Source organism: Pezoporus occidentalis, unplaced genomic scaffold, assembly GCF_034315485.1.
Source record: "Pezoporus occidentalis ecotype Australia unplaced genomic scaffold, CSIRO_AGI_Poc_V1 ctg2, whole genome shotgun sequence".
NCBI classification, from domain to species: domain Eukaryota; kingdom Metazoa; phylum Chordata; class Aves; order Psittaciformes; family Psittacidae; genus Pezoporus; species Pezoporus occidentalis.
Genome location: NW_026913855.1, coordinates 17,264,256 through 17,276,296, shown reverse-complemented (window position 1 = coordinate 17,276,296; position 12,041 = coordinate 17,264,256). Strand labels below are relative to the sequence as shown.

At 49.8% G+C, this 12,041-nt stretch overlaps 1 protein-coding gene across 3 annotated transcripts in view; it reads right to left on the bottom strand.

Annotated features, from left to right (window-relative positions):
- Window positions 1-10,797, bottom strand: part of E2F3 (E2F transcription factor 3) — a 42,640-nt gene extending 31,843 nt beyond the window's left edge. The window contains exon 1 of one of the 3 annotated variants that reach the window (XM_062618031.1): window positions 10,184-10,797. In XM_062618031.1, coding sequence (XP_062474015.1) covers window positions 10,184-10,507 — 324 coding nt within the window. In that variant the 5' untranslated portion in view covers window positions 10,508-10,797. Of the gene's footprint in view, window positions 1-9,600; window positions 9,929-10,183 lie in introns of those variants that run through there. The other 2 variants (XM_062618029.1, XM_062618032.1) reach the window with 2 other exon arrangements.
- Window positions 10,798-12,041: the final 1,244 nt, after the last annotated feature.

Genomic DNA, 12,041 nt, shown 5'->3' with positions numbered 1-12,041 from the left:
TTCCCACATATTCAGCAAAAACATGTTACCAAGGTAAGAAAAGGAAAGGGCTTCAGCACACCAAGGCCAGCAGTGACATGAAGAGCACCTTTAGAGAACAGGGCACAAGCAAGCAGTATTGGAGGCCTGCAACTGATCTCGCACCTTTCATTACCACCTTTCCTGTAAACAGCAACAAAGCACATGGCTGCAAATACAAGTCATGGGATGTGTTTTTATTTTGCCATTTCCTTCTTCATGCACAAGACACCCTGTGTTGCATGGCCTGGACTTGGAATGCTCCTCAGTCTTTCTGTATAGCAGCTGAAGCAGAGGACTATTGGGAAGGACACTGCTAACCCTTAGACCTGGGAGAGACTTCCTGCAGAGGTCTTGCAGGCTCTCAGTTGCGAAGTGCTTGTTGCAAGGGCCCTGAGAAGGGGGAAATACCCCCTGAAGTTCCTCACTCTCCTGCATACAATCCAAGAAGGCAGCTTGTGGCAGACAGAGGAGATGATCACAGAAATGCTTGCCAACAGGAATGAAAGGGTAGCAAAGATGCCAAAAAGGCAATGGTCTTCATTTTTCTTTAAGTAAAGAATAAAGAACAAGCAACAAAAACATGACTAGCAACTGAAATCAGAAAGGAAATTTAAAATGATTTTATAGAAAGAAGTGTGAACCAAAAGTCATGCCAAAAGCCACCTGAATTTCTCTCTATCATATGCTATTTCCCATGTTCATTTATGTCATCTTCACAATGTCAGTTTTTGAGAGAACAATTCGCAGCTCAGCACGACAGAACAGTAATACCGACGGGCATGCAGAACATTAGCATGTTATAAATAAGCTGCTAATTTGAGGTGGGAAAAAATCATCAAGGCAGCTCTTATGATTAAGAACCAGAGAATGAAAATGAGCAACTTGCTTATGCTTTCATGGCACTGTCTTTACAAAAAGAGCTTTTTCTAACTCCCAGATCCTGAGGGGAAAAAAAGAATAAACCCTGTGAAATAGCCACTGTTGAGACAAAGCAGCCGGTGAAAATGCTATTAAAGCCCTCCCTGCCCCCACCTCAAGTAGTAAGATGTCTTTTCTACCAGCTCAAGAGGTTTGTGCTTAAAAAGAGTACTACAGCAGAGTTGTGAAGTTTCGGCTTCCTCTCACCCGACTTGCAGTTTTACATAACTCCCAAGAGACGTTTTTAGGCTACAGATATCGCGCAGCTGAGAGATAAGGAGGGGGGGGTGGTGGTGTTAAAAAGGACAAGGTGCAGAACTATTACACAGCAATTCGCATCAGGGTTACTTGGAGCCACACAATAAGAGTCTTACCATGAAAAGTAAAACTTTATTCCACTGAGCCGACGGCCAGGATTATTCGTGCTTGCGATAGCCCCGATCACCAGCCTCCGTCTGCCCCATGCGGGGTTCCCTTCCCACCCTGTCCCCAGTCTGCGAGGACAGATAACGCTCCGCCGCGGCACAGCTGCCACCTCGGGTATTATTTCTGTACCACGCCAGCATTGTCGCTCTCAGCCAGCGTGCCACTTACTAAGCATTATTATAAAAATTTCTGTGAATATCTATGTTGGCCATGAGCAGGGATAATGGCCCCATTGCAACAGCCTTGATAAAAGCTCCAACAAGACAGCTTTCAGATATCGCCACACAAAAGCCTTCTGTGAGAGCTGTAACCAACATCAATTCCCGCTATGCGAAGACATTAGACAAAGTGTGAACCAGCTTACTGTATGGGGACAAAAAACTGACTGTCAATGTGTGCGACCAACGCTGTCTAAAAACACAGCGCTGGCAAGGCGAAATAACACCAGCATATATGCATGGTAATTGCCATTTAATTCCAGAGTTAGCACCACAAGGAAACAAGTACTGAAGGCACTATTAGGTTACTAGCATCACTCAAGACACTGTAATTCCATATAATTCAATTTTCGCATCTCTGGTTGGAAAAACTACTTTAAAGCCAACAGATGTTAAAAAAGACCAAGCAGAGGGTGAAGGAAAGCCTAGTTTCCATTGCGGAAGCAGACAGAGAACACAGCAAGCCCTTCAGGCCTGCCCTTTAAAGCATGTACTTTCCAGTACACAGCAGATAACCCGATACACAAAACCCACCATTCCATGTATGGTACAAGACAAAACCCTTTCTGCACATCATTAAATATTTTTACATACCTATCTACTTACACTGTAGTAGCACCCAAAACGCCAGAAGCCTACTGTCAATGTAAATGGACCATATGAATATAAATGCCTGGCCAAGAGGTTACTTTTTTTACTTCTAGACCTGAAGTTCGCCAGATGACATGTCTTAAATAGGAGTCTAGGTAGGAGGGATGCAAGCAAGTCTCATGCCAGTTTGTTTCTGAACAACATTTGAAAGGCAAATTTGAAAGCTAAGTTTTATAGAGAGCATAGTACACTCGCTCTAGGGAGAAGTGTTTCACTCTAAAATTACATCTGTACTTTAAAATGTGTAAAAAAATCATGAAATCCTACAGTGCAGATTCAGTGGTTTGCAGGAAGAAAATATATCTGTTACTGCACTCCAATTTTAGTAAGATTTTGTAACTAACGGGTAGAACCAAAATTAAGAGAAAATCTTATTTAGAGAGAACTAGTAGAGTGGATAGATAAGCCTGACACAATATATAAGAATTTGACTCTTGCACTGCATGGAGACAGCCCCTAAACCAGAGAATTTTATGTCACCTTAATTAACAAGGAAGGAAGTTTGCCAATGAGTTTCTTCCCCTGCCCCACTTTCTAGCAGTAAGTTATGCAATATGCAGCAACCTTTGAACCAACAGCTGTACAACAACCAAAAAGAACAAAACCAGAACAGCATTGCAAAGAGGAGAAAGTAAGCCTTTCAAGAAGTTCATTAACAAAAATTACTTCTAGAATCTCTGCATGCGTTAACCAACACACACGTACCATAACTTGGAGTGGGAATGCTGGAGCTGAGGCAGCCAAGGCCAAGCAGACACCTCATGTTATTCAGTTTCCCAATGCAGTTTACTTTTATCAAAAATAGTTGTTTATATGTTTTCTATGAGCTGCAAAACAACTAGTGGCTTGCAATGTCGACAAGACCCTAAAACCCTATTGTGAGGGCCCAACTTCTCCAGTACTGCAACTCAACATCACAGGAAACACCTAATATCCTCCTAAAACCCAAGTCCTGGACCCTTTAAGTAGGGCACCTGAAAATGCTATCAGCCTTAGGTGGTTGACACTTCTGGGCCTAGGTGCAGCCACGTTTGAGCTGGATGAAATCTTGGAAAGTAGATGCAGGTGATCAAATTAAATATCCTACTTACATGAAGTTACTGAACAGGTACTGGCTTTACTTCTAGTGGTAGGAATAAAAAAAAGCCATACTTGCCCACATAACTCAGTGCAGCCACAAAAAGGTACCAGCTGATGCTGAAAAGGTGATCTTCAGAGCTCCACCTTTCTTTTCTTCCTAGCTTAGTCCTAGGCAAAAGACCTTTGGCACGAAAGCCTGAAAGCTGCAGGGCATGCATGTGCAGTGGTGGCAGTTAGTGTGTTAGTTCCCACACTCTTAACAGGTCAGGTCAACAACTGTTCCCATTCACAAGTAGGATAGAAGAGACACAACACATGCCATTAACCTTAGGCAAGTTCAGTTTGCAAAGAACTACCAACACATTTGTGATGTATTTGTATATGCATAAAAAGAGGGCTAAAATGCACGAAGGAGGAGATGCCTACCACATAGTGGAGGCCATTTTCAGTACGCATTAGCTTCATGAATGCCTAGTCAAGCTCTTGTCTTCTCCCTTTACAAGGGTTGCAGACAGAAGTATTTACCACAGCTCATGCTGAGCCCACAAAGCATTAAGAACTCCATGAATGCCATGAGATCCAGCAAATAGAAGCACCATCCAAGCAGACAGCATAGTACTTCAAGAGACATCCATGCCAGGCATAGCACTTCCAAGTGTGGTTTTGGACCAACTTACTCGAGGAAAACAGAAGTGAAATAGTTCCCTTTTAAAGATGTGATAAATTGAGAAATTTTGCCAAGTCTGTCTTCAAACAGAACTGAAATTGAAACCGAGTCCAAATACATCATCAGCATCACCTCAAGCACCATAGCAGCCCCATCCTGGAGGCACCAGGGGCTCCCTCCCACTACACATCACTGCCCCTGGGCACATGAAGGGGGTTTCTGCTCCCTGTAGCAACAAACGCAATTCTGCTCATGAAAAATAATGCAGGAAGTGATTAACTCTGCCAGCCAAAACAAAAGCCTGAAGTCCAACTTAGTCATTTGTAAGCATGAGAGCTGCCACGATATATACACACACTCAGAGCTGCCAGCTGTAAATGAGATTATTTGCAGAGACTGTAAAACCTGGAGATTTAGTTACACTAAGAAGAGCGTCCCATCTGCTGAAGCCTTGCTCTGGGCAGGGCTGGATCTACATTACCACCATCAGTGCAAGAAGCCCATCTGAACTGAAGTCACAGCCTCCAAATCATCCTTGGCAGGCAGCTCCCTCACAAGCCAGGATTAAAGCCCGAGCCACCCTCACACCCCTCCACCCCAGCACCAGGACCACCCCTGCCAATAAAGCCATGGCCACCAGCCCAGCACACACCTTCGGAAGTGAAGACTGAGGTTTGAAAGGTGTCATACTTGAAGAGCCCTACTAAGAAAACTCAAAGCTCACATCTTCGTTTCTCACCTTTTTGTAATAGGATATCTTTATTTTTAACATTAATGGCTTTCATTTCAGGAGAAATTAAATGGTCTAGCACTTTTCAGCTTGGAGAGGACAATCAGGGACAGAAGATAATGTATCACAAGCTGAGTAGAGAAGCATATGAGAAAATAATTTCCCCTACCAGAATATCTAGGATCACCCAAACACTCTATAGACAGCAAGTTCAAAATGGAAGGGGGGGGGGGGGGGGAAAAAAAGCAGAAACAAACAATTGTTTTTCACTTGCATACAAGATACCTAAATCATAGGCAGAACTTGTTGCTACATGGGGTCAAAACTACAACTAAGTTCAAACAGGGATTCGACAAAAATCACAGGCCATTGGTAGCTATGAAACTCACTGCAACCCCTGACCAAGGAAGTGCTTTCTCAAAGTAAGTAGGATAAAGGCTTTGCGCAAGCCCTCTTCTTGTGTTCCTTCCTCAAATGTATGCCATAGCCATAGTCAGAGAAGTAGCGAGACAACCTTCCATCTTGCAAAACACAGCTGTTTCCAAATTTAAAGATTTTTTTATTATTGCTAGTTTTCACTGCTTGCACATATTCACAAATGAGCACTAAAAGTTAACAGAACATACCTGGGATAAAGTGAGGGGAAAGAAATGCTTTTAATTGCTCAATCAGTTGAAGCACCCGCTAGAGCAGAATAAACTGGGCATAAAGTGACCCATATGCAGACTTTGGCAAGCAGACTGGTGACACAAGGAAGATACCTTCTGTCACTTAAACCACGACACCTTCTCCATGGTCTCACAACACCATGGCAAGAACAGGCAAGACTATCTTCTGAAAATCTGAGGCTTAGTAAACCAATGTAACACCTCAACACCACTGCCTGGGAAAGCTCCTGTCTCCTTCAACACACTCATCCCATCTTGGGCCATGTATGCCCAACACCTACCACAGGTCCAGCCTAATGCTCATCAGACCCAGCTACTTTACCTTGTTAAAGAAGCAGAAAACCAAACCACCAGTACAGCTAGATGCTCCCCAAGCAGAGAGGTGGCGGAAGATCACTGCCTGGCCTGAGCAGGCCAAAGGAGGTAACACAGAAGAGACTGAGGGAGAAGCAAGCCTACTCCTTCCAGCATCAGTAAAGCCTTTGAGTGGCTCAGCTGCTCATGGAAACCTGCCAAAAGCCCTTATCATCATGAGGCTACCATACTTCAATAGTTCTGGTGCAGACAGAGCCACACCAGCGTAGCTGGACTCTGTATAAGGACAGCAGAACCACCTTCAGCAAGCACAGCAAGCTACAGGCTATTCCTGTACGGTTTTATTAGGATGCCTGCTTTCCACTAGATGCTTGTTGGCACAGTTAGAGCAATTGGGATTTATACCTCTTTGAACTCTCCTCAGATAGCTGTGCCAAAGGACCATGTGGTACCTCCTTGGGCTCAGAAGCAAGCAGTCTGTTGCTGGAAGAGATGGATTTAAACCAAAGAAACTCCCTTAAATGCTATTCAAAAAGCAAAGGCCCCAAACTCACGCTAGCATTCACTCCTAGTAACACAAACTGTCAGGCAAAGAAATACAAAAGTGGGTTTGAATATGAAAACACCTGCATCTTCACAGACAAACCTGCAGAAGAATTCCTGCAGAAGAAAGAAGAGCTCCTAGTTAACTACCCACTTCCTTTATGCAACTTACAGGTTTTTCTCCCATACCTTAAATCCTTGTTCAGTATTTATGTCCTAAAGACTTGCTCCTCTACCTAACACCTAGGAGAAAAACTGAGTTACCCCATTTTTCTCCCTTTCCAGCTGTGACATGCTGAGGAGGAGGGAGGAAGAGGTGCTTTCTAAACCACCAGAAAAAAAATCGAGGGGTGCTAAGTATTCAGTTTGGAAATGTAAATCCTCCCGCCCCCTTCTGAAGTATGCCGAACCAGCCTCTCCACAGCCTATGTCATCTAAAGGCCACAGGAGTTCTCTAAAGATATTGTTGTTAAGAGGATTTAGCCCCTTTTAAAAAGGACTTAACATGTGGGTGGTGTCTCCATTTAAGCATTTTCTCATGGCTAAGAAAATGGCCCTCTTCTTAAAGGCTTATCTTTATAACCCAAAGACAGTAAGAAATTCTCCACTATTTGAATTAGAAACATTTTGAGCAGCTTGCTTTTATAGCAGCCTCATTTTTAAGTACTGGGATTTGCAAATGGCAGTGACTTTCTCACACCAAGCAAGAATGCTTTGGGGTTACCTTATCACACATTAGTTTCTCCCACATTTCTACAAGGAACCAAGGTGATTCACAAGTTCACTGCCACCAAAACGGCATGGTGTCACTACATCCGTGCCCTCCCCCTGGCCACCACCTTCCCTTGAAGGTCCCCGGCATTTACCAGACCTATTAGCTGGTACAACCGGCCTTGGTCAGGGTTAATTATCCATCCTGGGAAGCCTGAGATTCCAGAAGGGAAGGGATGAAGGGAAGCAGCACCAGCCTGCGGCAGGGCAGGACACAGGACCACCTGCCCTTGCAGCAGCACTCACCCTGTCTCCAGAGGCTCAGGCTTTGCCCAGGAGAGCAAGCTCATGGTCACTTTGCAAGGGTTAATTCTTCATTACCACTTGTGTTTAAGCCATGGCAGGGGTTCAGATCTGCTAGGTAACACTTTCTATTAACTCCACAGGAGTCATGAAAAAGCTCCTCAGGTTGAAAGGGCCAAAAGGCTAGGTCACAGCCTCCCACAGCCAGGGCTCACTGGGGTACAAAAACCCAGTTAGCAGCCCTTCCTCACCGGAGCCAACACATCAGGCAGTGACTGAGCAAGGAACAGGCCTTGGACCATATCAAAACACCTGCTTGGCAGACAGAGAGTGTGCAAACTCATCAGTCGGGCTGGAGCCTCCTGTTATAATGGACCAGGCCACTTTTCAAGGCTTTTCCAGCAAGGTTACACTTGCACAACCATAGATAAAGTAACTAACAAATTCCTGGAAAGAACAAGGAGCTCACTTCAACAAAGGAAACTTTTTCATTTGCTACTATAGTCAAACACCTCCCTGAACAACCTAAACTGTAGTGACTTTTTTCTAGTCTATACCATAGCTCACATTTGGAAGTGATGGGTGGGTTGCCAGCACAGTTACATCTGAAGAGCTGGAGTATTTTCATAACCCTAACCAGTGCAGGTGTGCGGGCCAAACTTACTTATACTAGACTTATCCCTAGTCTTTTGCATAGCAGGGCCTTGTTGTCAACTAGGGTCCTTGGACTCCATCCGCTACTTGCTAATCAAGTGCTAAATTTATATTGGTGCTACTTGCCTAAACTAACTGACTCAGCTACCAAGCGTTTTATCATTCCTCTCACCAGTCTTTGGTGTAAGTTTCTCAAAAATGCTCAACTAGGAGCCAACTGGGAAAACTAACTGGGAAATACCCTCACCTCTCAGACCCAGAAAATCCCCTGTAAGTTTTAGGGAAAACCGGGTGGGAGCTGAAGAACTGCAAAAGGGCTGGATCACCTCCCCACGAAGTGGTCTGCAGAGCAGGAAGACAAGGCAGAACACTAGGGTGCTTTCAGCCTTACTTCCCAAAAGACAGGTCTGCAACAAACCAGGCTCTGAGAGGGGCACTCACATTAGCATGGCTGTCAGGGCAGAGTGGGATGTGCAGCCCCTTTCCTGGCACGTGCCATGGATGGCTTACTGCCCTGGGAGGGTGCCAGCCAGAGCCTGTAGGTACTGCCAGCCTGACCACTCTTCCTCCACACCCCACATCTCTTCCCGAGTAAACAGGGAGGGTGAGGGTATAGAACAAACTCACAACTTGCAGGCAGAGGCCAAAACTGCTTTCCTGCTTCCAAACTTTTAATACGGAAAGAAGCTTTTATGGCTGGGAGTTCCTCTTATTAGAGATGTGAACAGTATACCCTCCCCCGCCCCGCAGTGCATTAAATGCATATTTGAAGGTCTTGTAGCACCCATTAAGAAGACATTTTAGGAGTCCCCCATGACATCAAAAGCCCTCCCAGAAAGCCAAAACACCCTGTGCAATTATTCTCCCAGAATCATCTCATAACATATGCTCCTCTTTGTATTCACTCACCAACACCTTTTATGAACCAAACCTTTGCATCAGACCGCCAAATATTTACAAAGTGCTTTGAAACAACTTCTTGACATTGAGCACCGCTAAAATATGAAGACACCCCCCCCACCCCCCCCCAAACCAGCTACTTTTTACAGCAAAGATACTTATTTAAAACAGAATTAAGAGAGGTTCGGGTAGGGATGTGATGAGCCTTGAAACTCCCAATCACTACCTCTGCAGCCAACGCTCGCAAAAACCCACGCGGAAGGCAGCTCCTCACCGTCCCCCTGCTGCACCGAGACGCTGCTCCCAAGCGCTTGCAAAAACTATTTCGGACTTAGAGCAGCATCTGATACCTGGGACCATCACCGACTGGATGATGGGGGGGGTGGGGAGAAGCGGGAGGGGGATGTTAAAACCCGCTTTGCCCGGGCAGTGGCGCAGCGGGGCGAGAGAGGAAGGGGTAGTGGGGAATTTAGCGATCCCACATCACCGGGAGAAGGTCGTGGACGCCGAGGGAGGGGGCGGGCAGTTGAGCCCCCTCCCTCGGCGTCCACGACCTCCTCCCGGCGGGGATGCACCTCGCCTTCCCCCCTTCCAACTCCGCGCAGCCCACGAGGGCCAAGCGCGCACCCGAAAACAGCGAGGACAAAGAAAAACCCATGGGGGGCCATAAGGGGGGAGGGTATGATTTTTTTTTTGGGGGGGGGGGGGGGGGGCGGAAAATATCAGGGAGGCGGAAATCTGAATAGGGGTCCGGCACGGGGGGCGTTGCGCGCCGCCGCCCCACGAGTCACTGACCTGCTGCAGGGGCATTTCGGAGAGCAGCGGGGGCCGGGGGGCGGCCGGCCGGCGGTCAGGCTGTCCCAGGCCAGAGGGAGGAGGAGGAGGAGGAGGAGGAAGCGGCGTCCCCCTCCCCGCCCGCCCCGGCTCCCAGTCACAGCCGCGGCCTCCGCGCACGTGTGCCAGACGTCACCGGCGGCTCCGGGGGTGAAGCGGAGACACCGGCGGGGCACGGCCCGGCCCGGCCCGGCCCCCAGCCCCGGGTGGGGAATGGGACCCTCCACGCCGACGGCTTCTCGCTGTTCGCTGCCATGCGGCGGGACGTGGCGCGGGATTATTTTTATTCCTCCCCCCTTTCTTGTCTGTTTTTCTATTTTTTTTTTCTTTTCGCCTTTAAATAAGACCCGGCAGCGGGGGGTGGGAAGGAGGCAGGAAAGTTTATTGCAACAAAGCGCTGCCTCCGCCTTTCCTGCCCTCAACCCCCCACGCTCCCCGGCCGCCCCCCCGGGCCCGGACGGCGACGGGGAGAGGGCCTGCCTGGTACTGCCCCCCCCAGGGTCCCCTTCACCCTCCCGCGGGGACAGGGGAAAACAAAAATTACCGGGGGGCGGCCTCCGCCGAGAGCGGGCTGCAGCAGCGCCGTCCTGCCGGCGGGTCCGTGGGGGGTGCAGTACAGCGAGCTGCCAGCGGGCTGGCCCCCATCCGCCGCCGGGGCAAAGGCACCGGGAGCCTGGGAAGCGGCGGCGGCGGCGGCGACAGAGGAGGAGACAACACAGGGCGCCCCCGCCGCCGCGCCGGTGCTGCGGATCTGGATGAAGGTGCCGGCGGCAAAGCGGGCCGGGAAGCCGGCGGGGGCTGCTCTGGAGTCCGTGGACGGTGCGGGCGGCGGCGCTGCCGGGGCCGGCGGCTGGAGTCCCCTTCTCATCCTTCCCTCCGGGTCTGTCCCCGCAGCCGCGTCTCCTCCTCCCCCCGTCCCTCCCCCCCCGGCCTTCCCAGCTCCTTTCCTCCTCGATGCCGAGGACCCGCGTAAAATACTGGGGGCTGCGGGTGCCGGGGGGGCCCCGGCTGCAGGATGCGGGGCGCCGGGGGGGGACGGAGGCGCCGGGGCGGGCAGATGCGGCGGATGGAGCGGGGCCGCTCCCGCTGTGTGGGGCCGGCTGGAAAATGGCTCCAGGAAGCGGCGGCTGCTGACAATGAATGAAGGGAAAGGAGACGGGTTACGCGCCAAGGGCCTCCCGCGAAACTCGGATTTCCCGCCCTCTTTTTCAAACTAAATTTGCATAGCCCCGCCTCCGGGGCGCGCCCCGCCCGCCTCGCCGCCTCATTGGCCCTCACCGTTCTCTTGCCCGTCCAACAGGGTGCCGCCTCCCCGCCCCTCTCCCTTCCCACTGGCTCGCCGCTTCCCGGCGCGGCCGTGATTTGCATGCCGCCCGCCGATTGGCTGCGGGGGCGAGGCTGGGGGATTCCCCCTCGGAGTAGTCGGGATCCCGGTTCGCCGGCTCCCTGACACTGACAGCTGCGGCGGCGCCGGCCGCAACGTGCCCGCCAGAGGGGCCCCGCCTCCCGGACCCGCCCCTTGGGCTCCCCCGGGGCCGTGGCGAGCGCCGGTTCGCGGCCCCGAGAAGGTGGAAGAGGAGGGGACGGTGCTCACCCGGCCGCCTGCGAACTCTGTCGCCGCCACTCCGGAGCTGCTGGGAGTTCCCCCTGTTGTGCTGCACCGGAGTCCCGCCCGGCTTCTCTTGGTGCTCGAAGAGGGTCACCTGGGTGCTCGCCCTGCCTTGGTCGGAAAGGCGCCGGCCTGTGCGGGGTGAAGCTTTGAGGGAGCCACTTGAAAGCCGCCCCACGCAGGATTTCACGCTCCCGTAGCTGCAGAAGCGTTTCCTCACGTACCTGCATTCACAAATCCTCAAACCAGCCTGCCTGAAGCATTTCGTTCTGTCTTTTCCACGAAAAATAACTACTCACCTAAATACTCCCTTTCTTTATGCTCTGTGTTGCCTCCAAGAAGTAAAACAGTGAAACTATGTTTACACTTTCTGATAGTGTCTTCAGTTATTGAATGCCCCCTTAAATTATTGAATGTTCCCTAAACTTACTAAATTCCTCTCCTGCCGTGCCCAGCACCCACTAGCCATGCCCAATTTTCTTGTCTCATTTCCCCACACACACCACTGCTCCTAGCAGGCATGTCCAGCTTTACACTGCTGAATCGGGCAGTTAAGACCTGGTTAAGTTCCCTCTTTCCATCACTAACAGGTACATGAAAAAGTTGCTCCATCAGGTCTGCAGCCCTGCTGATAGTTACCCTGGTCTGACCCCAGCTAAACAGAGCAGATGCCTATGGTGTGATGCTGTTGCCTGAAAAATGAGGGCATCTTTCATTCTGGGCATGTCTTCCATCAGAGGAGGAAATTCTGCTCTGTCTGGCACTGGAGAGGCCTTGATTAAGCTACTGGTTA